This window comes from Papilio machaon, chromosome 21 (genome assembly GCF_912999745.1).
Source record: "Papilio machaon chromosome 21, ilPapMach1.1, whole genome shotgun sequence".
In the NCBI taxonomy this organism is placed as follows: domain Eukaryota; kingdom Metazoa; phylum Arthropoda; class Insecta; order Lepidoptera; family Papilionidae; genus Papilio; species Papilio machaon.
In genome coordinates this window covers 6,848,991-6,875,380 of record NC_060006.1, presented here as the reverse complement: position 1 = coordinate 6,875,380, position 26,390 = coordinate 6,848,991, and the positions used below count along the sequence as shown (strand labels likewise).

Sequence of the window (26,390 nt, the reverse complement as noted above, 5' to 3'; positions counted from 1 at the left end):
GTTAGTGTTAAACTGAACTCATCTCCCGAAGCAGGTGAAACGCTGTATTCTCCAAGGTATTGGTATTGTCATTGACTGTTTATGACAGTCGCAGCACATGGTTGAATATATTCGTTAGTTGAGGCCTCCTCATACCATCCTGGATGTGGCAAGAAGATGATAGTATGTTGTAAATAAGAAAATACCGTTGGAGTCAAATGAAGCCAGTCACTGAAATGGGTTTCGGTGCGTTAGGGTTCGGGCCCATGCTGCTGCTGCTGCTGTAAAGTATTTTAAATATATATACAACTTATAAACAAGATTGCACGTCAACTTCATTTATTCCATACTTGATTTATATCTGAATTGATTTAAGCTTTCCAAAACAAAACTTCCTTTTTTAACTTTATTATTCTCTTTGTTCATACATATTGTTGTCTTTCTTATCTCTCTTCACTACATATCTTTCTTCTTCATACATTTTTACATATCCTCCATGTTTACTATAGTGTAGCAGTATATATCTCAATTGTAATCTTTTGAGTTAAGGCACTATAAGGATTTTTATAGAAAACATTTATTTTTCATTAAGAATGGTTATATGTAGCAGGATGCTCCTTCATCACTATAAGATATACCTTATTTGTGGAATTTTCTCATATAAAAAAAAAATCTTAAGCTTGAAATGGTACGCTACTAAGTGCATTTAACGGCAATCTGTTTTCTGAACTCTTTTTATAATAAATTGAGAAATCAATGTTGGTTAACATGTTCTAGTCATTTGCTTCCTTTATCATCCTCTATCATCTATTTTATTTTCACTTCAATTCATACTTTTCATAACTGCTATGTTCAATATCTTCCATAATGACCAAAGCCTCTTTTGGTTAATTATAAAATATTATCATTGAATCATGATGTAATATGTGATATTTGTTCTCAAGAAATGACAACTACTTCTATAATCCAATAACTTTATACCTTAAAAGCTATGTCCAATGTAATATGTATGTATGCCAGTATCTTTGGAACCTTGCCTGAAGGGACACCTTTTAATGACATATTTTAGTTTTCATATTTTATTTAAATTAAGTGTAATTAGGTTTTGTATAATTGGATTCAATATATTATGTCACTTTAAACTTTAATCTATATCTTATATTTATCTATATATATAAAAGAAAGTCGCGTTAGTTACACTATTTATAACTCAAGAACGGCTGAATCGATTTGACTGAAAATTGGTGGGCAGGTAGCTTAGAACCAGGAAACGGACATAGGATAATTTTTTACCCCGTTTTATATATATATATATATATATATATATATATATATATATTTTTTTTTTATACCGCGCGGACGGAGTCGCGGGTAAAAGCTAGTATATAATAAAATGTGCAATATGCAATGTACCATAGGTATTAAAAGAAAAGATTCGATGATTATCATAGTTATAGCTTTCTTTCTTAGAAAAACAATAACGTTAATAATGCTTGGACGGTATACAATGTCAAAGGAATACAGACGATTTTGCGGCTTAAAAATTAACCAAGTCTGGTTAGTATGTAATGATGACTCATTGATCATTGATTTTTGATTTTGATTTGATTGATCAATGATGCTTTAAGTCATGAATAACTTTCAATAATCATAAATATCCGTTGTTGGGCAATTACACAATTACAATTATTATTGAGAATTTGAACTTGTTACGATGTGTATGTTGTTAGAAGACTGCGAAAAAGAGGTGCTGAGTGTTCCAAAGGAGTGCTCACAAAGTAGCATGAAATATCCAACGCTTTTGTAGTAGATAGGCTCCAAACTAATTTTGCAACTATTGCTAACAGCCATTTGACTTATCTATGTCTTTTTCTGGTAAAATAATCTTCTCTATTAAGGTTTAATTGGCCTCAGGTAACAATTAAGCAGGTAAAACATATCTGCATCTCTTCTAGGTTACTGTTCATTAGCAGCGATAGTTTATCTTTGTCTCTTGCTTCTTGATAAGTGTTTTGTCGATGTTAGTTACCGATTTGATGGTTGCTGCGTCAGTTGAGGTTATACAAGTGCCACACAACCTCCGCGGTCTGAGACATAACTTGTATGGGTCGTTATAGACCAGAAGGTAGTCGTCCAGTTAGACTAGCACGATATACCTCCTCATGCAAGGTCTCCGCGACCAAGCATGTTACGGAAAAGAACAGATAGGCCGGAAAGAAGTCGTCTAGGTAGACTAGCACGACATTCCTACTCACGCTAGGTCTCCGCGAAAAAGCGTGTTACAGGAAAGAACAGATCAGGCGCTGGCGCCAACCCGGCTGCGCCAATTCGGCGATTAGTAGTTAATACTCCGCAAAGCTGGTGTGATGCACCTACGTTACAGGCCGGAAGGAAGTCGTCTAGGTAGACTAGCACGACATACCTACTCACGCTAGGTCACCGCGACCACGCATGTTACGGAATTTAGTGTTTTGCACCTTGGTCAAGGTTCGCTTGAATTTAATTGAAAACAAATTGTTAAAATAGTTCAGCCAACATATACAGCAGTGACTCACGGCCCACGGTCCGCTATTTTTTTTTTTTTTTTTTTAAGTTTTCGTAGGTACTTAGATTTATTTGTGGTATTGTTTAACCATTTTGGATGTGCTATTAACGAATTCAATGTAAATGTAAATAATCCTACATGAGTAAAGCCATTTTTAATTAGTTAGTAATGTAAATTCTAATGTAACGACCTACATGTGCGTCTTGTTTCTTTGTTATTGTTGTCCGAGCGATATGAACATAAGTTCTGCCAAAACATAAGGATGAAAGGAACAAAATAGTATTACTCTTTTACTTTTTAGGTACAAAAAGGTCCCGGACAGTTAACATATTCATTAATGTGGTAATTTGTTGGTAATTACGTTGTACTAAGGAAGAAGTGACGTACTAGTTACCTACTAGGTAAACAAATTAAATTTCAATAAATTTAAATCTATCGAAGCGTTCCTCGTCTGCCGATTCACGCTTAATTTAATCCAAAATATCTAAGAGTTCTTTTAGGACTGAGGCTGTGTTTATTAGAAAACGTTAGTGCTATTTGCGCCCTTGTTACGTGCAAATTATTAGAGCATTATGTTCATATAAGGACTACCCACTAACCTGGGTTTAGATACATCGATGTGAGGGTGGTCCGATTGGTTGCGTTTTGTGTGTCGGCCCCCCTCTTCTTTTATATCGCTGTTGGATGAGCTGCTCTGCCACGAAGAATCTTCTTATGCTGTATGCGGGCGTAAAATATTTACCCGACATCTCGGCGGTGGTTTCTTCTACGGCTCCATTACTACCTTTTTGGACTATTTCGAAATTTTAAACTCTCTTAAGCAATAGAAAGAGCTTTTAGAATGCTTTATTCGAATTATGAACTTCGACACTAGTAAATGTTTAGCTATTAAACATTTGTTATTACTGAGTACAGTGACGACCACCTTGTACGAAAGTACACAACGCTATGAGCTCCGCAAATGGCATCGGCTGCCTCGTCCTGGCTGGCGAGTGAAATAGCAACAGAACAGGTAGTACCAACCGTAGCTGATACCAACTGTCAACGGCGAAAGACCGCGAAATTTAAGCTAAGTATACAATGCGTCTTCATAAGCAATGCTGTATGTTTTCCTGAGGCATATAATAATACGTTTCTTCGGTTAACTTAATTTTATCTAGTTCATTGAGGGATATGTTAAAAATGTGCGAAGTACCAGCTCCATAGCTTGAACAAATTTTTAGTTTGATTTAGACACGAATATATATTCGACTGTGTAAGTCTATAAATAGCTAAACTCCTTTTATTTGTTATGATTTATATGATGGCAAATGGTTTCAATTGTCGCTGAATGAGAGGCGGGCACGTGAGGAAGTTGTCGTTAGCTCGCACAGCTGCAGCGTCTCGTGCTGGCTGCAGCATCGCGAGCTGTGTTCCGACTCAAAACACCTTACCTCTAAATGGTAATTGGACAGAGGTGTAATTATGTTTGACAGTCATCGCCAAATATCATATTACGCTTTGAATGCCTCATGCGGTGTTCAGGAAAGATAGAACAGCTAGCATAGTTTCTACATCTTTGCAACTTACTGCTACTAAACATAAACAAAGTTACAAGGGTGTCAAAATGGTACTGAGTGGCTTCGCGATAAATATGTTTCGTTATCCGTGTTCTTCTCGACGGGGGCACCGCTACGCCTCCAGATAAATATCACTTAATTTCTTTCATAATTAATCCAATACTATATTACATAGTTATTAAACTAATCGGCGACAGCGACAGCGGTCCATATCATTATATATGTATATTGTGAATTTTTGTTTATCAATATTCATACATAACTTAATGTTTTATATATAAAATTTATCTCATTACTTATTGTGTGTATTATGTTGTATATGCACATACATACATACATACATACACACAAACACATAAAGACGTGGTAAAATAATATCTGTTTAGTTTGTATTGTTTTCAAGAGATAATTTTTCCTTTTCGTTTTATTTTTATACTTTATTGATTGAAGTAATAAGACAACATCGTTTCCATTAGATCTTTATTGACCCCCATATGGTCACCACTCGAGCTCTCCGGGAATGTACTTGTCGATGAGTCGCTCGTAGTACGGCCACAGCGCCTCGACGTCAGGCACCGCCGCACTCTTCGTGTATAGGTCGTATTTACTGTAACGGGACATTTTTACAACACAATACATTAAAAGCCTAAGTCGGAGTATAGAGGTAAGATAAACAGCGGCATGTAACCACAATGCGAGGTGTGCTGACTAACTTGAACTCGAGCACGGCTTGCAGGATGTGGTCGTCCTGTGCGGTGATGAGGTGCTTGTAGTCTCCGCCCGCGTGCCACGGATAGAACGAGTGGTACCTGCATATAGAATATTCGTACTACACTGTACATGGCATTACTAGCAACTGTACCAAGTTCATTCGATAAATATGTTATAATTTTTCTAATAAATACATTATTTCAATAAACGTAATGAATGGCGACAACCACACATTAAATTATTATATTTTCTTTATTAACTTGGAAATTTGTTCTATTTAAAATTGCAACTAACTAGAATACTATTAAATCATTTATTTCAATTTAAATACTTAGTTGTAATTAACTATTAACAAATATTATTAATAATTAATTATGATTAATTGTTAATCGTCAGTTGCGTTTATCATGTACTTTAGTAGGAACTGAGAGTAGTGATACGAATGCGTGTGAAAGTGCGACCTGATCATGAAGAGGGCGCGGCGCGGCAGACGCGCGCGGTTGTGTACGAGGACACGGTAGAGGTACTCGTCGTGCCCCCACGACATCATCAGCCGCTCGATGCCGCACTGTGGCTCGTACATGCCGTACTCCGTGCTGCGCCGCGCCGGGAACAGACAAGATACGCAGAGGTTAGGAAATATGTTGCTGAAGGGATAACTGTGACGGACTGAAACGAGGAGAATGCAAGTTAAACGTACTTGTACTTGGGGTTGTAGGTGTCGGGGTTATCCTTGAAGCTATCGTCGCCGTAGACGATGCTGGGCCCCCACTTGCAACCCACGGGGAAGGTATCGCCCACGACGCACCACTGCGGCTCGCCGTAAAAGGCCATCACCTTGCCCAGATCGTGGATGAGCCCCGTGAGGTGGAACCAGTCGTCCTCGGGGTAGTCCTGGCGAATGCGCTCCGCGGTCTGGAACGCGTGCACGATGTTAGGAAGGTCGGTGTCGGGGTCCGACTCGTCCACCAGTTCGTTCAGTCGGATCAGCGCGTCCTTTATCGTCGACTTGAAGTGGTTGAATTTGAGCCACTTCTCCATCTTGCCTGCAAGAGAAATAAGCGGACGGTTTCAGTTGCATCAGGACTTGCTCTATTCGCAGCCGACCTGGCCATGGGGCGGCAAGACTCACCTTTGACAAAGTCGACGGTGGTGTGTGTGTGCATGGTGTAGTACGTCCTGCGCACGCGCTGCTTGATAGGGTCCTCGTCGTCGACGGAGTAGTCCCGGAAGGCCGTCAGCGGCTTGTCATCGTACACCTTCTCCGGCCGCAGAAGCAGCGACGGGTCAGTCAGCGGGACCTTGCCCTATGTATTGTACCGAAGTTAATTACCACGTCTAATCGAAAACATCGGGAACATCGAATAATAGAAGTGTGATTGACCTCACAGTCAACATTACCTCTTTCCATGCTTTTATAAGTACTTCATCTACTCCTCATCTCCAGCTTCGTACCTGCATTTTAAATGGTTATGGATGTTGACAAATAAGTGTTCTCTCGATGCTCGCTCGGTTGTCAACTACGCCTCCTTCTAAATTCATAACTTAAACTATATTTCGTACGTTGGGTAAGTAATAATACTCACAACTTGAGCACACATCGTTTACGCAAGACTTCCGGCAGCTCCAGTGTAGTGCTTCGTCGCCTCATCTCGCGTTTTATACAAGCTGCAGTCTTTACATCGCATCTATATTGCGGTTTAGATAAATATGGATTTATTCTATCCGACGGATTACAGTAATTCCGCGATGTTTGATTTGACAATGTTATCGAAGGATGTTACATTCACAGGGTGGTATAGTTACATAGCTTGATTACTCAGCGCATCAGAGACTTAATGCATTACGTTATTGTCAGTTTGTATGTACACTACATTTGCGACACAATCCAATAGAGGGATTATTGAATAGAAGAGTTTAGAAACATCGTGACTTAATAAAGCGGCTTGAAGTGGTGACTGGTAACAGACAGAACCTAGCAGCACGTGCACCTTTGTAATTGACGCTAATGAGCGCACTTAATTGCACGCGATGAGAATAACACCCTGCAGTATAAACAATACATCATAATCAGAGATAAAACACCTCGATTGTTGTTGATTATCTGAATTATCAAACGCTCGAATAGAACGGCATTCTTTATTGCACTACATCAAAGAGTACAATACTACATTATATGGATATTATCTCTTTGGAATCTACATTAAAAATAATGAAAAACATCTGTTCAGTTAACTATCAGAATTTAAAAAAACTAGAACCAGGCAGCGCCATCTATCCCAGGCAAAAAAAATCAATAAACCCTTCCTATATTTTTACTGCCAGCATACAGAAGAGTTATCAATAATAATATGTTTGTAAAGATAAAACTTAAAATAATCATTACGTAAAGCGCACATTATTTAACTGTTACGTTATATGCGCAGAAACGTATCGCCAAACTTTACGATGTTTTGTTCTATGTTTGACCCCGCGGCCCTCTGGCGGTCACTCCATGACAGTTAAAAATCGACGATAACAAATTCAATAACAAAACAATGAATTTTGTGTTCCAAGCGTTTTTGCACTCGTGTAAAATATTCTTAAATTTGATGTCACCCAGAATTGAGGCAACGTTGATCATAAAGGACAATTTATGTTGTAAAATATCTACGCTTGATCGAATGGAAATGAAATTTATAACAAAATCATTCAAATAATGTTGCCTTTAAAAGGCTTTAAGCTCACGCTGGCGAAGTCGAGGGCGACCGCTAACTATGAAATGGCTGGGCCGATTTTGACGGGACTTTTGAATTTTGGAACTTTGGAATTTTCTTTGTGTACAGTAGATATTGAGAAACCGATTGAAGCGCCCCCAAGTCAGGATCTTTATATTCTTGCTTAGACTATACTATTTTAAACTTTCTTGCAGACTATCATTTGTAATTGCTATTATTTGTATAAAAGAAGCAGCGATAACCTCATGTTATTAAAATGATATGTGGTAAAACTTTGAAAAGATATTTTTGTTTTGAGCGAACGAGAAGTTAATTTAGTGATATCTATAAATTTGTTATACATTGTTTTGACATTCCTTTGGTGAGCAGCCGACATGTTGTCCGCACAATCAGAGTTGCATTTATTCCTGTTGCATTGATGGGAATTCATGGGGAGTTATTATTATGTACCAGATGTCGTAGGCGAGGTATAAAAAAGAACTAAGTAGCTTATGTGTTGTTTTAGACTGTGTTCTACATCCATATCCGTTCTGGAGATACCTCCTAAGAAACATCCTTCCATCCAAATTTTTGCAGATGTAAAAGTAATGCCAAATTGATTTTTTTATATTAAATAAAAGACGTGTTTCTATATAAGTTTATATACAATTTATTTTAACTTTTTTACGATTGTTTTGGTTACATTCATGTGATACGTTCAGCGAGTTCAGTTCTCTCAATACATTTTAAAATAATGAAAATGCATATCAAATTCATTTATAATTTTCTGTAAAATTGTATTTAAGAAGAAATTAGAAATAAAAAGTATTTCAATAAAATTACAGCTATTTCATCTGTTTTTTTTCATAAATTCTCTTGTCGTTAACACTCTTAATGAACCACTGTAACCTCTGTTTCCTTCAAACATAGTTAGAGGGACAGTTGTGTTTGTACAGTCCAACATACGACAAGGTTTTATGTTACATTTATGTTGATATAAACACAACATAATGATGTGTTTTGTTAATAAATGGTCTGATAAAATACAAATAATGATCCATTCACAATGTGTCACAAACTTACATTTTGAATTTAACTGTATTAATTAATTCTAATCATTGCAGCGTCTAAATTAAATATACATAACAGATAAGATTGTTTTGATTCATTTTACAAAGACTTAGTTACTATTTACATATATAACTCTACATATAACATTGTATAACATTTGAATACCTATTTTGTACAAAAGACAATTTCGGCATATAAAGATGTAAGACATCAATATAATAGACTGTGTGGTGTAATGGTGGTCAGAGGGTCAGTGTTGCAGTACAGTGAAGTCTGAGGTCTGAGGTCTGAGAGTGTTGCCGCTAGAGGTCGGTGTCGGATGCTGCGCCGCTGTCGCTGTCGCACTCGCCCTCGCTGTACTCGCGCCTCTGCCTGCGCCCCCCGCCGCCCTCCCGCCGCTTGCCGCCGCGCATCACCTTCCCATTCTCCTCCTCCTCCCCCACCTCCTCGTCCTCGTCGTCGGAGCGCGAGTGTGGGGTCGGGGCGGGCACCAGGCCCAGGTCGCGGGAGGGCGAGGCGGTGCGCAGGCCCCGCAGCGTGCTCGTCAGGTCGATCTCGATGGGCAGGTCCTCCTCCTCCTCCTCCACCTCGCTCTCCCTCCTTCTCTTCTTCTTGTCGCGGGAGCTGTGTTTCTTATCCTTTTTGCGTTTTTTCCTTTTAGACCTGCAACATTGAATATTTGTTGTAATAAATATAAATGAATGACATATGGCTGTGACGTCACGACGCCGGCACTCACCCCTCGCAGTCGGAGCGCTCCTCCGCTGACGACCTGCAACAATATGTCGGTTAGCACAACATAAACATTATTATCTCGAGCATGTGAAGGTTAATTAAGCGCGAATCCACCTCCGGCCGAGTGGAGAATACCACAGTTATATGTATAAGTTAAATAAGACAACACACACTCTAGGAGGGACATTAACAGACACTGACCTGCGGCGTCGTCCTCCTCCGCGCCGCCGCCCCGCCTCCTCCAGCTCTGCACACAACAACATTATTACAAGGTTATTACTTGTTCTGATCTCACACACAGGACAGCGGCTGACACAAGTTCATTGTAAAAAAGAAGTGCGACTCTCAGAAATAGCTGTTAGAATATATAAAAGTATGTGTCGTCGGACAAGCCTCGACTCCGCCCTCACCTCGCCTCTCCCTGCGCCTTCGCTTGTCACGTCGTCGTCGCTTCTCCTCCTCCTCCTCCTTCTTCTTGCGCAGCGTCTCCAGCGTGTCCACCTGGCGAAGCGCAAGTAAACATACAGACCCTGGTGATGTATGTAACATGTAAGATATGTGTTGCACGTACCATGGCGGAGGCGAGGCTGGTGGTGGGCAGTGCTGCGGGCGCGCGCAGGCCGGCGCGGCGCAGCAGCTCCTCCGCGCCTCCTGCAGACCACCAAGCGCACTGTTAGCACCTCACCCGGCACTCTACCGCCGGATACTGCCGACTGAGGCAGCTCTCACTTACCTTTGCAGTCGGCCGGCTCCTCGGTGAGGTCTATCAGATCGTCGGAGTTGTCCACCAGTGAAATTATCTCGCTGTAGGTCGCCTCTTTGCTCGCTTTCCTCTTCTTTTTGTTTCTATCGTACTCTTTATCCCTCCTCTCGCGATCTCTCTCCGCACTCCTCCTGTCGGCCCTCCTCACCTCCCTGCTGTCAGACTTGGAGCGATGCGTCCTCTTGCGGTCGCGGCGCCGCCTGTCCCGCCCGCTCCTGTCGGGACTCTCCCTATGTTTACTTTTGCTTGCACCGCTTTCGCTCCTTTGCGATAAAACTTCCTTCTTTTCTACGTTTTCTTCGATTTTCTCCATTTTCGGAGGAGTGACTTTGACCGGATTTTCAGGAAGAACGACGGGCATCTCTGTAGCCTTAAGAGGTTCGTTCACCTCCGCGAGGAGGGGCGCAGGTTTGGGCGGTTGCTTGACTGCAGGCGCCGCCTCGAAGGACTTGACGATGGGCAGGTGGTTGTGCTGGCCGCCCTCCAGCTTGTAGACGACGACGGGGGGCATCATGTTGTGGAGGGCGAGCGGCGCGGGCGCATTCCTCGGCTCGCTCTCCTCCGGCCGCTCCCGCCGCTGCTCGCGCTTGGAGCCCTCGGACTCGTCCTCGGAGCTGGACTCGTAGGGCAGCGCGGGCTTCGGCAGGATGGGGTCGGGCTCCTTGTGCTTCTTGATCGAAAACGATACCACACCTGGAAAAGTAATACAAGCGATTAATTTTTCATTTAGTTGAGATAATTATCCTATGCGATGTTGTGTTTTGCAATGGGATGCTGACCTTGTGCTGGTGCTGGTTTGTGTGCGGTGTGTGCGCGACGCAGACGCAGCATACGCGTGTAGTACGCGTGGTGCGCATGTGCCGGCTGCAGGAAGGCGAAGCGCGGGTCCCGCTTGGCGCGCACGATGTCCGCGAACTGGTCGCCGTTGCGGGAGACGTACGCCGCCATCTTGTCGATGACCAGCCGCACCTCCTCCGGCGGCTCCTCCTCACCGCGCGACTCCTTCGACTCCCTCGACGACGACTCGTCCGTATCTGTGGAGTTATAATCTTCTAGTGATACTATCGATTATTTTATAAATAATAGTAGTATTGTGATAGTGAAGAATGCACGATGTACCCGAGTCTGTGTCGGAGTTGTAGTGTTTCATAAGGCTGAGGCCGGTGGAGGCGGCGGCCGAGATGACGGTGGGCGCGGGGGGTGCTGTGGGCGCGGCGGGTGCGGGGGGCGGGGCGGGTGCTGGGGGCGCGGGGGGCGGCTGCTCGGGCTGCACTTGCTGACTCGACTCCGCTGTAACTGTACAGAGAGACAATATATAAATTCAAACTATTTCAGTAGCTACAAGAGCATCATAGATAAGTATGAGATATGTGTGTAGTTACCGTGCGCGAAGAGCACGGGGCCGCGTTCGATGTGCGCGTGCGCGTGGCTGGCGAGGGGCGGGGGCGGGGGCGGGGGCGGGGGCGGGGGCGGGGGCAGGGGCGCGGTGCCGGGCGGGGGCGGAGTGCCGCGGGGCGGGGGCGGCGGGGAGCCCCGCAGACGCGACACCAGCAGCGTGTAGTCGCAGTCTGCGGACGGACGGTACGCGATGCTCGGGATAGAGGGCGCCTACAAACGTACACAACAACAATCAATTTACAATTTTTCATAGTAAAATAAACCGTAACCATTGTACAGGTCGAAGCAGTATTACTTACAGATTCAATGATAGTAGAGGCCAAGCTCGGATGAAGATAATCCTCACTAGGCTCGGGATGTTTCTCTGAAAACAAAGATTAAGCAAATTATGCAGGGCGAGGTCATGCCGACGAAAACATTGTAGTAAAATTACACACACTTGCGGTAAGCAATAGAGGTGGACTCACCTTCAACAGGTGGCGGGGGCTTCTCAGGCCACTTGCCGGTCTTGACGAGCGCGACGAGGGCAGCGTAGTACGCGTGCAGGGCGCACTCCTTGCTGAGGAACTGGAACTGAGGGTTGTCCCCCTGCTTGGCCTTGATCAGGATTTCCATCTGCGCACCCTGGCTCGCTATGAACTTTGCCGTCTTCTCAATTATTGCATTCTGTTTCTCGGTCTCGGGCTGCAAAATAATTTATAACTTAGAAATCTCCATTAATACTATTCAGAGATTTTGTTAATTAATTGAAAAAAAGATTTGCAACATGAAAGGCTAAACATACCAATATAATGTGAGGAGGCAAGAGGGCCTTGAATGTGTCGCTGGGCAGGAAGGGCTCGTCCACCTCCTGCGGCGGGGGCTCCGACGGTTGTGACTGGGGAGCGCCCGCCTCGTAATTGAAGCCCACCTGCCCGTAGCCCGCTGCGTGCAGACGCTTCAGCTCCTCCTCTGCAATGTTCATAAACAGCTATAAATCATAATGAAATCATCATATTACACATTTTACTCAAACAAAAGAAAACTTGAGGACATATAAACAACTCAATTTTGAAAGTGGCAAAGTATAATTGGTAGGATTGGAAATAAAGAGATTTCAATATAATTCTTAAAATTAGAAATTAATATAAATTCAATTTGTTTCAGGAGCCTTTAACAAAGCAATATGCTGTCACCTTTGTACATCTCCTCCTCATCCTCGTCAGTGTGCAGGGCGCGGTATCGCTCCTCATCGCAGAGCAGCTCAGCATGGCGCTCGGCGCGCGTCAGCTCCACGCGCCAGTCGTAGCCCCCGGGCGGCGCCTCCAGCGACGCCAGCTCGTGCAGGGCGCCGCGCGCGTCATATCTGAAGAAGTCACAAATGTCTCACTACACATACAATGCTTCATCGGGAACATTTGCAAGTGGAAATCAGTTTTGCCCTATTTCACATCCCGGATAACATGTTTATGAAAAAATAAAACTATTGTTGCACAAATAACTGGTGAGAAATATTAACATTATGATCTAACTTAATAGCAGTACTAAAAGGCTTCTACTTGATTGAAGAAAACATAGAATTGTCCCTTTTAAGCATCAGTGATCCCTTAAATAATAATAACACTGGGTAAATAAAATTGCTTTCTACTAATATATAAATGGTCAAACATTGTCCATTGTATTTGAACTTAAGGGCCCTCAAGAGGCTTGATACTAATTGATACAAACACTGAACAAATATGTGAGTGTTTAGCCATTTATATCAAAAAGTGGCAAATGAGCAAACGGTCACCTGAATTTGCCAAAATAGCGAAGCAACCGCTACCCATAGACATCTGCAATTGCAGATGCCTTGCCAACCTTTAATCAATGGGGAAGGGCATGCACGGAAAGAAGATATTTCAGTTTCCTCTTCTGCCAAATCCACTTCCTCTTCCCATCCATTTCTTATAAGAAATAGGTGGGAAGGGACTAAAATTGGACCCCCAGATAGAACACTCATCAGACATCAGACAAAACGAACTGAGTTTGTAACTAGAGTGTATCCAATAATCTTGATATTAGACAAATTTTTAAAGCACCAGTAGATCAAATTGTGGACAGTTTTATTTCTTCATAATTAAATGAACATGTGTGTTGCTTTCATGTTGCAAATTATTAAATGAAGTAAAATTAAGAAGTGAAGTAGGACTAGGTGATTGTACAATGAAAATGTGTAAATAATTAAAACGCAGCACACATGTTCTAAAAAATAGAGTTGAAATAGGCACAATATGTAGTTCACAGTCAAATACATATACGCAAGTGTACCGTTTTGTTTAATACATACCACCGGCGTCCGTCACCATAACATAATGCCGCGCAGCAGCAGCAAAGCACTGCAGCTGCCCTCCGAGCGGCGAACGCATCATCGAACATCTTCTGCGAAAATCTTAGGGTCTTCCAAAAATTTTATAGTTTCTTATAATTGAAAATCGCTTTTTTTAACTCTTTGGCGGCATATTAACAGTCTTATAGTAAAAAACGTATCGAACCTGTCGATTTTCAATGATTCGTCCCCCATCCACGGTATGAGGTGCTTGCCTTGGTCAATGTGCAGGGCTTTCTCATCGTCCCTGAACAGTTTGCACGAGTAGCCGAACACGAATAACTCTTCTTTCTTCTCTTTAAACTCACTCTTTCGTAATATGCCTGACTCACTGTGAATACCAGTCCATTTTACTGACATTTTGTAGAATATAATGTACAATAAAATACACCTTATCTTATATTTAATATCAATTTAACTAATATTTTTTTGGTTTTTCAACAACCAAAGAAGCAACCAATCGCAAACGCAAATCCATAGATGTAGAGGGTGGAGACCTATAGATTATAGAGAGACAACAATACAATAGATTTCTATAGATTACATAATTTTCAACAGACTATATAAATGAGGACTTTTTAAAATATGTGTCGTGTCGTGCTTGCTTTTCTTTCTGATAAGGAAGAGAAGACCGTTTTAGATTGAATTGAGGTAAACATTTTCAAAAATTGCAACTGTTACCTTCCAACAAGAAGCTACTGCATCGGAAAATTTTCATAAAATTTTATGACAGTCACAAACGAATAAAACGCCGTTTACATAAAAAAGAGTAAATAATGGCAACTGGATATAACCCTACCGGATTAAAATAACGTCATCGTTGTTTGAGTTTTTCTAAACACGGGTCTTATATAATTTAGCTTGATAACATAGGTCTCAAAAGGCATATGGCGGACGTTTTATATATTTTTGCATCGAAAACTGATAAATTGTTTTAGTTATGAGTATCTTGTGACCATTATAGCGTATTTACTAAATTTAGCTGATAAATGTTAGTTTTTAATGTGTAAATAAGTTTATTTTATGTAGAGTTGTAAATATTGATAGTATTTTCGTGCGTGGACGTTTTGATCCGTATTGTTTAGTGAAAAACGAAAAGTCTGTGATATAAACAATACATAGGTGATAGAATAATTTACTGAGTTTTTGTAAATACTGTTTAGGTATTTTAGAATTTTAGAATAATTAATATATTGAAAGAAGACTGAGAAATTGTGTGGGAGATTTACAAGCTATGTCAGCTGCGAGTTTATTGTCTTCGTTGAAAGAGAAACCAACCGACGAAGGCCCAAAGAATGGCTCTAATCAATCAGGTGAGTACGTTAAACACTTTTAATATGTTTAACATTTTGTCTGCTTGAATTTTGTTTACTCTTTTATTTGGTGGAGTACAGTTACCTGGGACTGATTTTGCTGAAACTTTCCTATTGGTGGCCAATTAGTATTTTATTCGATATAAATAATGTCTTTATACATAGTTAGCCTAACTTGGTGTACGTGCGCAGAACTACTACTTAATTACCCTTGCAATAATAGCTCAATGGCTGACTGATATATTGTAACTAATCAAAAACAATTTGATTACTTTTGATCGAGTTATTTAGATTCAAAAATAAGCAATTCTTCAGAAAACAAAATTGTTATAAACAAAAGTTTTAAAGCTTTTTAACTTAGGCAATGTGTAATTATGTCAAATGTTACTAAGTAAAACAATAGTCTTAAGTAATTTTGTATTAAGATCAATATTAAGATATTATGAGTGAATTGGTGAGCCATAGTAATTATGGTACAAATGGTTCAACCTTCAAGGTGTTGATTTGATTTTTTTAATACAAAACCCCGACAGACAGCTGCTCATTCATTCTTTGTAGAGTTTTGCTGGTGAGAGGCATTAAAGATAAAAAAAATTATAACTTTATCCATTTCGATGTTTTATAGATCTCATTTGGTAACTAAAGTAACATAAAATATAGAAAAGAATGGGAAAAAATGAGTGATGGAGTGATAAATAAACATTTTATATTGAATTGCAACGTAACTTTGATGTTGAAGTTCTTTATGTAAACTACACTGCCTATTTATGTGAATATGTGAAGGGAAATTTGTAAAAACAAATAATCTTACTAATATTATAAATGCGAAAGTTTAGATGGATGGATGGATGTTTGTTTGAAGGTATCTCCGGAACGGCTGAACTGATCTTGATGAAATCTAGCACAATTGTAGAACATAGTCTGAAAGAACACATAGGCTACTTAATAAGGTTTTTTAATTCTGCATGGACGGAGGCGCGGGCTACAGATATAACTTATAAATAAAACTGATATTTTGCATTGGAATGTAATTTTCCGAACCATTTTTTTAATAAATTTCATAAGAGCACTGTACCATGTTTTAATGGAAAATATTTATATAAATGTGTCAGTAAGGATGTACTAATTTAATTATTATATGTTAGTACCCTCCACTATGAATTATAGTAGAACTTGTGCATATATGTATATGTGAGTAAAACATTGTGTATGTGATCACTAATTACAAGATACAAATGTATTTACATATAATGTAAACTATCTCTTGCTTGTGACTACCTATGCAGAATTAAAAAAACAAAATTAGTAAGTAGCCTTCTAGAATATGTTCTCTATTTATGTCAAATTTTATCAATATCCTAATTCTCTAACTTTTTTTTCACAAGAACTTTCTCTTGACAATAACAAAACAAAATATGAAATAAATATTTAACAAAAAAAAATCTTAATATTTAATCTATGTGTTTTTCCAGACTATGTTCTATATCTATGCCAAATTACATCAAAATCCATTGAGCTGTTACAGAGATACCTTCTAACAAATACCTTCATCTAACATCTAAAATTACAATTTGATAATATCTTTCTTTTCTTCATTCTGAATTCATTTTCCAAGTTTTACATAAAACAGGAAGTTTTGTTTGTAAGAACCATTTGTAAGCCGGACATAGCATAGCTCACAAGAAAATGTATGTTTACGTATTATTTTGTCAAGCCTGTTTCAATTGATTACTATAACCTAATACAATTACTTTATAATTCCAATAACATTTCATATGGTTTTCTTCAATTCTGTTGCCTTATACTTCAGTTATAATGCAGTCTAGTAAACTGAGACTGAGATATAATCTCAAATAATAAACATTTTAGTTTGGTATTTAATTTATACATTTGTTTAATCAAGTTAACTCCTATTGTATGAAATTTACAGACAGATATAATTTCTACAGTATTTTAGCAGATTGTAAAGCATCAAAGTTAATTTATTTCAAGTTATTAAAAATGAATATTTGATTGAATGATAACAAAATAATGTTCAGAATGGATGTTTTCAATCTTGTCTACACAAGTATGTCGCTTTAAAATTGAATAATTGCAACGTGAGGGATGAGTGGTCAGACGTTGGGTATGGGCGCTAGGGCGGGGGGTGGCAAGGCCAAGGTCGCAGGCGCTAATCCGCAGCCGGCTCCGCTGTCCCCTTGTCCACATACTACATGTGTCATCCTGCCCCTCCGTATATATAGAATTATTATTTGCTGAATGAAATGCCATGTTAAGGAAGGATGTTTTCGTTTTAAAAAATAATTTAGCTGCATGTTGGTACTGAGTGCAAGGGGTGCTGATTATGAATATCATGATGTATTTTCTGTCGTAATCGTCGCAACTTTTCCCTTGACCCATTCATTGTATGGTTACCACATTTATCTTTTATAGCCAATATTATTTTAGCTCCAAAAAACTCGAAACGTAAAATTTTTGCGCTGAGTTGCAGTCAAAAAACTTTCTACAATTATTTAAATCTTAAAAAAATAATCTGGATCATACCGTAGGTACCCTGTTTGTTGGCAAAGTTATTACTTGGCGCCGGTATCAACAAAATTTTATTATTAACTATATCCTAAACACTAGCTGTCGTCTGCGACTCTGTACGCGCGCAATTATGCTAAACTTTAGCAAAATCCATGCAGCCGTTTTGGAGATACCTTCTAACAAACATCCATCTATCCATCTAAACATTCGCATTTATAATTATAGTAAGATTATAACGGGTTTTTTTTTAAATAGTTGTAGTTTTAATGTTATCAGATGCCATGTTTTAATTGTTCGCCGCATCCTTCAGTGCGGTGCGGTGCGGTGCGGTCGGTTTAGCGTGTCGATGTTTATGAGGAAGTTGCGGTAGCGCAGTGCGACATCGCCATTTCAGAATTAACGATTATCTCTTTAGTGATATCAAATATTAGTTGACAATATGAAAACAATCTGTATAATTCGAGCAAAGGTACATTCAGCCCTTTCGTTGCTATTGGCTGGTGTAAATGTGACAGTGAAGTTGCGAAAGTTGGCACAAATGGTATTAGGAATTGAACTTTTTACAATTGGATTACGTTTAACATTTGCTGTGAGTTTCGACTGCAGTGTCGCATAGTATTGTCTCTGTTTTTTTTTCTTCATAGAAAATGTAAGGCATGACAATATGTATCATTAAAGAATATAATTTTTATAATAACACTATACCCAGCCCATAATTGTACCATAATAATGAATAACTGGAGGCAAAATATATCTTTGTAATATGTAGGTTTCATGTTAAAATATTATAAACTATAATTCGACGAAATCGTACCGACAGTTTGCAATATCGCTAACTAACGATAATCACAATTGTACGGTGACATAAACGCCTGCATCTACAACGGAATGAGGGTATGCCAGAGAATAACATTAACAAAAATAATTAATTATTGTAGGTAGAAATAAAAATGGGACATAAAGTGGCGGCGCCGCGCAGTCTGCACCGGCAGTGAGCTGTATGCCCCGCTAGTACCCATTGACCTTTCTCGCAGCATCGACATTTGTGCACTGCGCTGGCGCCGCGTCTTCACACACCACCCTCAATTAATACATGATTTTTTTTAGATTTTAGCTCAATTTTATTTATTATTTGTTTTCGTTTCCGTGTTTAGTTTTTAATACATTTTAAGTGCGTTTTTATTTTTAGTAGTTTTAATCGGTAGTCGTAAGCGTTTACATTTAAGTGGTGGTCGTCGGCGGCCATTTTGTTTTATCGAGTTTCGGTTTCGGTATCGTCATCGTCTCGTCCTCCCCCTGTCGTACGCTGTGGCACGCTGTGGCGCGATGGTGAGCAAGGAGGTATGCCCCAAGGAGGCGAGCGGGCGAACAAGGCGGCGGCGGCGGGCCGGCGGGCGGGCGCGGCGTCGTGCGCTGCGGGCAGCGGCGGGAGGCGGCGAGCGGCGCCAGTGCCCCGGCAAGTGCGTGATGCACGCCTTCGTGCTGCGCTACCGCAGCGCGCTGCGCAAGGTGCCGACGCAGATGCCGCCCCACGTGCGCGCCGGCCCGCCCACCAAGCGCGTCAAGCGCGTCTCCTGGCGTGAGTCCTCACTCCACACTTCTACAAATACGTCGAGTTGGCTGGCACGCGAGTGCTGCGGAATGTTCTGGAATGTTGGGACTTCAAAAAATAATGTCTCTCTTTGTTAGCTACGTAACTTACAAAATGACGTGATAAAGTTAAAAATCTTCGTGTAATTAGTTATTATCTTTTATGAAAATTTTTGCTTATTGTATAAAGTAATGCATTTACACCAAAATATGTGAAAGAAAACATATTTTCCGTCTCCCTCTCTGCTTTGTATTTACTACCAACTTTAAACTACTAGTTGCCAAAGTAAGCGTTTGTTGTACAAAATGGTGGATACCACAGTGCACTTCTGTCAGTCAATTATATTATTTTTATATTTAAGTATATGTTATAACTCCAAACGGTCAGCTACACAAGTGACTCCTGCGACATTGAACGCGGAATAATAACCAAAAGGATGCAGCTTTTAAACGTGTACTTAAAAGAAGTAGGAAAAAAAAGTCAGTCAATAGTACACGGTTAATTGCTTTTTATCATTATACCGTTGTTTATGCAAGTCACTGCTACCTTATTGATTATTTGTAAGAAGAGGCGGAGTTTATCTCGTTGCATGGAACAAGGACATTTTTTCTGTAATTGGACACCGCGAATTTCCGCGACTGTACATGTATATATTTCTTCAGTTAGTGCTGTAATATTTATTATTAATTATTTTCGCTTGTAAATAAATGTGAACGAAACTTTACGTAGACAAAAAACCTGTTTTTGTTTTACTTATTTTACAATGAATGGAAGCTATTTTTATAGCTACCCGCACTTAAAAAATAATCATTGTATACTGACAATGAACCAACGAGAATACTAATGACATTTTTAAATATTTCAGCATTTGAATGATGTTTCTATAACAATCATTTAATTATTATAAAAATGTAATTTAATATAAACATATTAGTTCGTCAGTAAAACAATGAAACAAAAATAGGAGAAATTCAATGAAAAAAATTGACAACGGTTGACGAGTGTGCGTGTCCGTGTTGCAGGCGAGGCGGGCGAGGCGGGCGAGGCGAGCGAGGATGCGGGCGGAGGGCAGTGCGGCGAGTGCGGCGCCGGCGACCCGGCCGTGCTGGCGCTGGGCCCCGCGCGCCGCCCGCTCGTGTACCCGCGAGATCTGCTGCTGCGTCTGCGACACTCGCCGCTCGTCAAGCGCGGCCTCGAGCACGCCTTCCGGGGCTGCGACGCCGCGCTCGCACTGTCAGTACATCTCCACACTCTCTTACACACCATCATAATACATTCAAATTATATTTATTTGTTTACTATAATATTAGAAAAAAATGTCAAGCCAGTGATTGCAAAATGTTTCCAGGGTCCTCAAGAAAGGCTCCGATTCCCCCAACGACGACGACCGAGGAGCCAAAGGAGACGCTCCTAACGACAATCATAAGGTATGAGCTTATGACCCTTCTCCGTGTCGTTAATTAAACTCACCCGCTACAATATATAATTCTCTAACAACGCAATTTAAATTATTTTGGCTGTGAGAATATTTAGGTATTTAAAATGTGTAGGTTTTTTGTATTAAGATTTGTAATTATTTGTTATTTTTAAAGTATCTATTTGAATCTTTAATTCCCTTAATCCAAGATATTAAGATTTTAGTTGAAATAATAACGGGCTTTATTCACTAACCATTTTTTGTGGTGTCATTTGTATACGCGCGCACATTTACTGTACGATGTAGCTCGTACAGTTGTGGAGACAACGCGGTTGTGTCATACCAGTTGTTGTGTAGACGAGCGGCGGCGGGGGCGGGGGCGGGGGCGGGGGCGGAGTGCGCGAGCGTCGCGCCGCAGACCCGCGCGAGCGCGTGCGCCGCGAGAGCGAGGGCAGCGGCATCGTGCTGTCGCCGCAGCGGCGCTCCTTCGTGTCGGGCTGCGGCGCACCAGCACCACCAGCACCACCGCCGCGACCTGACTCACCACATCACCCGCACACGCACACGCACACGCAGAGCGCGGGCAAGACTGCAGAACAAGGTGAGACTATTGCAAGAATAAGTAACGGATGCGTTGTGTACCTTCTTAAAGAAAAGACGTAATTAAAGTTCATTACTAAACACTTAGTTAATATAGAAGTGGGCCGTGCGGGCGACACGTGTAGCTCGTGCCGCGTGTGTCGCATGCGGAGGCCTAGAGCGAGGCGGCGGCAGGCCAGGTGGCGCCCGCCTGCAGCATGGCGCGGCGCCGTATAGCACTGCCCACACTGCCCACACTGTACCGCCAGCACTGAGCGGCGAGCGGTCACTGGGAACATGACGTATGTGTTACAGCGGGGAGGCGCATCGGCTCGGGGCGCATCATGGTGCGCGAGCCGGGCGGCTGGGAGGAGCCGGACTTCCGCGACACATACCGCCCCCCCAGGGATCGCAACAACACAGACAGGTATCTTACATTTCTTACCAAACATCATTTTATTTGTGCATTGCTCGCGCTTGAAACAAAATAAATATTGTATATATGACAAGCAGGTTCGAGCGGAGGTCGTTCACTCGCGATTCCTTCTCGTCGGACATGAAGCGCGACCGTGATCGCGACCGAGATCGCGACCGCGACGACCGCTACGTCGGCGACAAGCCGCGAGATAGGTACGACCCTCACAGCACCGCCACCTCACTACGCCGTCACGTAATTTAAAAAAATGTTTATGTTGATATTTTGCTTGAATATGTTTAGAGAGGAGAACCGGCGGTCGGGCGGCCGCTACTCGCAGCGCAGATACGACAAGGAGGAGGAGGAGCCCGAGTGGTGAGTAGACATTGACTCGCGAGTAGCATGCGAGTGCAAGTGGGAGCGAGTGAGTGACTTGGTCGTGTTGCAGGTTCAGCTGCGGCCCCACATCACAGCTGGAGACCATCGAGCTGCGCGGCTTCGACGACCCCCCGCGACGCAACGGCACCGCCACCTCGCAAGAGACTGAGGTATGTACTTGCTGCAATGTTTGTCTGCATTACTTAATGTTGTTGCTGACGCACGCAGTTATGTACTCTCTTTGTGCAGAAGTGGAGCGGCGGCGATGGAGCCGGCAAGGAGAGGGGCGGAGGCGGGGGCGGGGGCGGGGGCACGGCGCGAACGGACGCGGAGGCGGAGGCCGGCGCTCCGCCCCCCGCCCCGCCCGCCGACCCGCCGCAGCCCGGCGCCGCACATCACGTAATATTCCTATTTATCATACACTAACACGAGCCGTAGCTCACACCTTCACAAATAATACGAAACAGGTTGTTTTAAATTATTGTTTATAAGTGAGTCGTTAAATGTATCGTTCCCTGTCGTCAGGAGAAGGAGGAGGTGCGCGGGGCGGAGGGCGCGGCGGAGGCGGAGACGGAGGCGGCGCCGCCGGAGCCCGAGTTCAACCTCGACGACTTCCTCAAGTTCGACACCATCCCGGACATGCTCACCGTCAGTCTCTCTCTCTCACTCTCACTCTCACATTATATATTGTATATCTCTACAGATACATGTAGTGTAGCAATTGATGAGGTGTTGTTGTTGTGATGTAACAGAACGGTACGAGTGGTGCAGAGGGAGGCAGTCGGTTCACGCAATGGTTCAGACGTGAGAGCCCCGACACGCCGCACTTTGACGCCGCCACCATGCTGCACCACGTGCTCGACGGTACATCTCATATATCTTGTCCACCTTCTGTCTACGAAGGAATGTTTCCTCTTCCGATGCGTCTCTTTCTTCGTCAAATCCACTTTTGAAAGGAAAAGGAACTAAAGCGAGAGCTCCGACACTCACCAGACTTGAGGCGTGTCTTCTGTGTAGTTGTGGTATTTCACGGGTCGAGTTAGACCAGATGCTGTATGTGTTGTTTGCGCAGACTCGGAGAGCGTGCACGAGCCGTCGCCCGTGGATGCTGCCCACGTGTTCGCGCCCATCTCACCGCACCCCGCGCACCCCGCACACGCCCCGCACGCCCCGCACGCACCACACCAGCCCTTCTCACTGCTGGACCTCATGTTCCGAGCCAACCAGAAACCGAGAGGTAATGACGCATTTTTTTTATTAATTTTATTAATGAATGCTAATTATATAGATCTTAAAGATTTAACATTGTTTTAAAATCGCTCTTGGAAAAGAATCTCACCTGACCGAATGATCTGTTGTCTTATTGAGCCGACGTGAAACAACTAAATTATTACACAGACGTCCCGAGCGGGCTGGGAGTGGGCGGGTTTGCGGGCGGCGGCGGCGGCGGCGGCGGCAAGATGCAGAGCCTGGAGGAGCTGGAGGCGCGTCTGCGGCCGCACCACTCGGCGCCGCACCACAACGTCTCCGAGCACGACCTCACCGCCTTCAAGCGCCTCGTGAGTATACAACGCGCCCTCGCCCTCACCCCCGCCCCGCCCTCACCCCCGCCCTCACCCCGCGCTGCAACACATGTCTGTCACAGCTGGCGCAGGTGTCGGGCGGACATGCCGTGACAGAGCAGCGCGCACCGCACCCGCAGCATCAGCAGCACCAGCAGCACCAGCAACATCACCAGCAACACCAGCCGCAGCCCATGAGCCTCATGCAGGTAAAAGACAACCACTATTGTATAAACATGCCGCTATGATATTATAGGCGTTAGCGATGGAATTCATTATTTGTTATTACAATTTTAAACGAATAAACTTTGTATAAAAGGCATTCGACTCCAGGTGAAGCGTCCATATTGTTTCAGATGTTAAACAAGAGTATGGAACAGCAGCAGCAGCAGCAACAGGCGCAGCAGCAGGCGCAGCAGCAGCAACAGCAACAGCCGCATATCCCGCAGGAGCTCCTTTACAAGCTCCTGCAAGTGCAGCAGGTAGGCGAGGAGTGTCCTCTACAGTGTTACATGTGCCGAGTGTTTGTGTACCGATGTACTGACAGCGGCGCGTGTTGCAGCGCCAGCAGCAGCAGCAGCAGCAGCAGCAGCAGCAGCAGCAGCAGCATGCGCCGCCCGCCGCCGAGCTGGCCGCGCTCTCGCCCTCCGACCGCGACCTGCTGCAGCGCCCCGAGGGTCAGGCCATCATACGAGGTGCGGCTACATACTGACTCGCAGCTATCACACTCACACTTCACCACATTGTCACTGATGTTAATAAACTTGGTTCTTGTTATGGTGACAGGTCTCAAGTCTGGCGAGATCACTGTGCAGAACGTGATGCAGCAGCTGAGCAACCCGGGACTGCAGAGCCGCCACCGCGAGATGCTGCTCACCATCCTGCGTCTGCACCACGCGCGACAGGTACACGCCCCCCCCCCCCCCCCCCCGCTCCACATCGCCCCACCTCGCCCCACGCCCACCTCGCCCCACGACTAAATGTTGCGCATTTGTTGTTAAGCAGCAGCAGATGAGCGGGTCGCCGCTGCCCGGTGCGATGGGCGCTATGGGCGCTATGGGCGCTATGGGCGGCATGGGCGCGCCTCATCTCGTACTGCCGCAGCATCAGCCGCTGCGTCTGTCGCCGCTGCCGCACGCCGGTGAGCCGCCGTTACACATAACTAACAACACAACTAGATACAATGTCATGATGTTGAACAGATGATTGTGAGCGCAGCATCCGTCAGGTCGACATGCGGCATCAGGCAGCATCAGGAATGCCGCGCTCTCAGTCACTGCAGCGAGATGTAGTGTATTGTACGTGTAATGTGTGTAGCGTTGTTTTGGTCCGGACGCAGCGTACTGCGTGTCGCCCATGATGGCCGCCAGCCCCGGCGCGCTGGGGGCCCACCACACAGGTACCATCGCTCCCCCCCCTATCCTCCTCCTCCTCCCTCACATCGATACTTGCCTACCTTCAGATGTTGTACTATGTCTACTTAGAAAAGAGAAGACGGAAAGTTTCCCCTCAAGAAATCATACAATCAACCAAAAAAAAAACATGTAATAAATAAATAAATAATTGTGCGCAGGCGCAGGTGGGGGTGCAGGTGGGGGTGCAGGCGGGGGCGGAGGTGTCGCGGGCGGCGGGGCGGCGCGCATACCTTCACCGCGCGAGCTGGCGGCGCACACGCAGAGCATCATGCAGGGCGCGCTCATCAAGAAGAAGCTGGAGGAGCAGCGCGAGAACTACCGCCGCCGGCACGACCCCCACCACAAGCAGTCCACGCCCATCTCCTTCACGCCCACCTCGGTCTGTGCACGGCATGCTGCATACCCTTGCTGCCGTATTGAAGCCTTCAGTCGACGATACTGACCGGTGTACCGCGGCACGTTGCAGGTGCTGCGCAAGATGACGGCCGACAAGGAGGCGGAGGCGCCCAGCCCCAAGCAGCAGCCGCAGCCCTGGGCGCAGCCGTCCAAGATGCCGCAGGGCCGACCGATAGTCAAGGTAAATTAAAAGAGAGGGTCAAGAAAATGATAAGCGTACGAGGCGACGAGCAGTGTGATAAAGGTCGCCTTGTCCGCAGGGAAACCAGAGCGGCGCCCCCACCGCCCCCACCGCCCCCACCGCGTCCTTCGCGCAGCCCGAGTACGCGCACCACTACCTCGGCCAGCAGCAGATGGCGGGCGTGCGCGCCTTCCCGCAGCCTGCGCCCCGCCAGCAGTACGGCGCGGGGGGCGGCACCACGCTGCAGCAGCTGCTGCTGCAGTCGCGCCAGCGCTCGCTCAACGAGATGGCGGCGGGCGGGGCGGGGGCGGGGGCGGGGGCCGGCGGCGGCGACAACCAGCTGGCGCGCTGGTTCTCGCCGGAGCTGCTGGCGCGCGCCTCGGCCGGCAAGCTGCCCTCCGTGCACGTGCCCAATGCCGTAGCGCTCGAGGACCTGGAGCGTCACCAGGCCCAGCTGGCGCCGCACCCCGCGCAGCCGGTGCGCAACTAGCGCCGCCGCAGACATCGGCGCTCCAACACAACGTTTGTAAAGGACTTAAACCCTGTAATATTGTAAGTTCGGTTCTCTCGTCAGGGGGGCGCCTCGCCCTCGCCCTCGCCCTCGCCCTCCCCATGGGGGGACGTCGACATGGGGGGGAGGCCCCATGTCGACGTCTTCACTGAACCGTATTTTCCCATTTAATGTGGCCGTCTCTTTTGTGATCCGTTTTTATTGTAAATTTATTATTTATATGCGTGTGGCGAGAGCTCTCAGAGATAGGAATGTAGCAGCGGGCTGCTTGCGCCCGGAGAGAGCGAGACACGAGAGAG

At 44.2% G+C, this 26,390-nt stretch overlaps 3 protein-coding genes across 3 annotated transcripts; 1 reads left to right on the top strand and 2 right to left on the bottom strand.

The window, feature by feature from the left end:
- Window positions 1-4,553: 4,553 nt before the first annotated feature.
- LOC106713005 (inositol oxygenase) lies at window positions 4,554-6,472 on the bottom strand. Its single transcript, XM_045683128.1, has 6 exons — window positions 6,381-6,472; window positions 5,927-6,101; window positions 5,495-5,840; window positions 5,256-5,390; window positions 4,797-4,892; window positions 4,554-4,690 (listed from the first exon to the last, which is right to left on the bottom strand). Exons 1-6 carry the CDS (start codon window positions 6,393-6,395, stop codon window positions 4,582-4,584), a joined length of 876 nt encoding a protein of 291 aa, XP_045539084.1. The 5' UTR covers window positions 6,396-6,472; the 3' UTR covers window positions 4,554-4,581.
- A 2,322-nt stretch (window positions 6,473-8,794) lies between these two features.
- Window positions 8,795-14,243, bottom strand: LOC106712952 (protein suppressor of white apricot). The gene is made up of 14 exons (XM_045683377.1): window positions 13,971-14,243; window positions 12,633-12,802; window positions 12,242-12,408; window positions 11,925-12,141; window positions 11,757-11,821; window positions 11,442-11,667; window positions 11,179-11,355; window positions 10,839-11,093; window positions 10,030-10,752; window positions 9,868-9,947; window positions 9,707-9,797; window positions 9,498-9,543; window positions 9,301-9,333; window positions 8,795-9,224 (listed from the first exon to the last, which is right to left on the bottom strand). The coding sequence occupies exons 1-14, from the start codon at window positions 14,162-14,164 to the stop codon at window positions 8,864-8,866; spliced, it is 2,805 nt and encodes a 934-aa protein (XP_045539333.1). The 5' UTR covers window positions 14,165-14,243; the 3' UTR covers window positions 8,795-8,863.
- A 6,060-nt stretch (window positions 14,244-20,303) lies between these two features.
- On the top strand, window positions 20,304-26,154 carry LOC106712953 (the record flags this gene model as incomplete). The annotated part of the gene is made up of 21 exons (XM_045683376.1): window positions 20,304-20,470; window positions 20,586-20,664; window positions 21,012-21,255; window positions 21,549-21,660; window positions 21,744-21,863; window positions 21,952-22,023; window positions 22,097-22,196; window positions 22,276-22,425; window positions 22,552-22,674; window positions 22,779-22,890; window positions 23,099-23,263; window positions 23,425-23,585; window positions 23,672-23,797; window positions 23,945-24,070; window positions 24,151-24,283; window positions 24,375-24,493; window positions 24,591-24,729; window positions 24,928-25,125; window positions 25,168-25,382; window positions 25,470-25,580; window positions 25,660-26,154. Coding segments are annotated over 21 exons (3,183 nt in total), but the record flags the coding sequence as incomplete, so codon positions are not given.
- Window positions 26,155-26,390: the final 236 nt, after the last annotated feature.

What these genes read in the sequence shown, in the direction of transcription:
- LOC106713005 (XM_045683128.1), bottom strand. An exon ending in ACCTACAACCCCAAGTACAA is followed by an intron (nt 5,391 to 5,494) that starts GTACGTTTAACT and finishes GGCGCGGCGCAG; the next exon opens with CACGGAGTACGGCATGTACG. An exon ending in CAAGCCGTGCTCGAGTTCAA is followed by an intron (nt 4,691 to 4,796) that starts GTTAGTCAGCAC and finishes GTCCCGTTACAG; the next exon opens with TAAATACGACCTATACACGA.
- LOC106712952 (XM_045683377.1), bottom strand. Translation starts at nt 14,164, where the DNA reads ATGTCAGTAAAATGGACTGGTATTCACAGTGAGTCAGGCATATTACGA. An exon ending in CCTCTACTATCATTGAATCT is followed by an intron (nt 11,668 to 11,756) that starts GTAAGTAATACT and finishes GTACGTTTGTAG; the next exon opens with GCGCCCTCTATCCCGAGCAT. An exon ending in CAACTCCGACACAGACTCGG is followed by an intron (nt 11,094 to 11,178) that starts GTACATCGTGCA and finishes ATAACTCCACAG; the next exon opens with ATACGGACGAGTCGTCGTCG.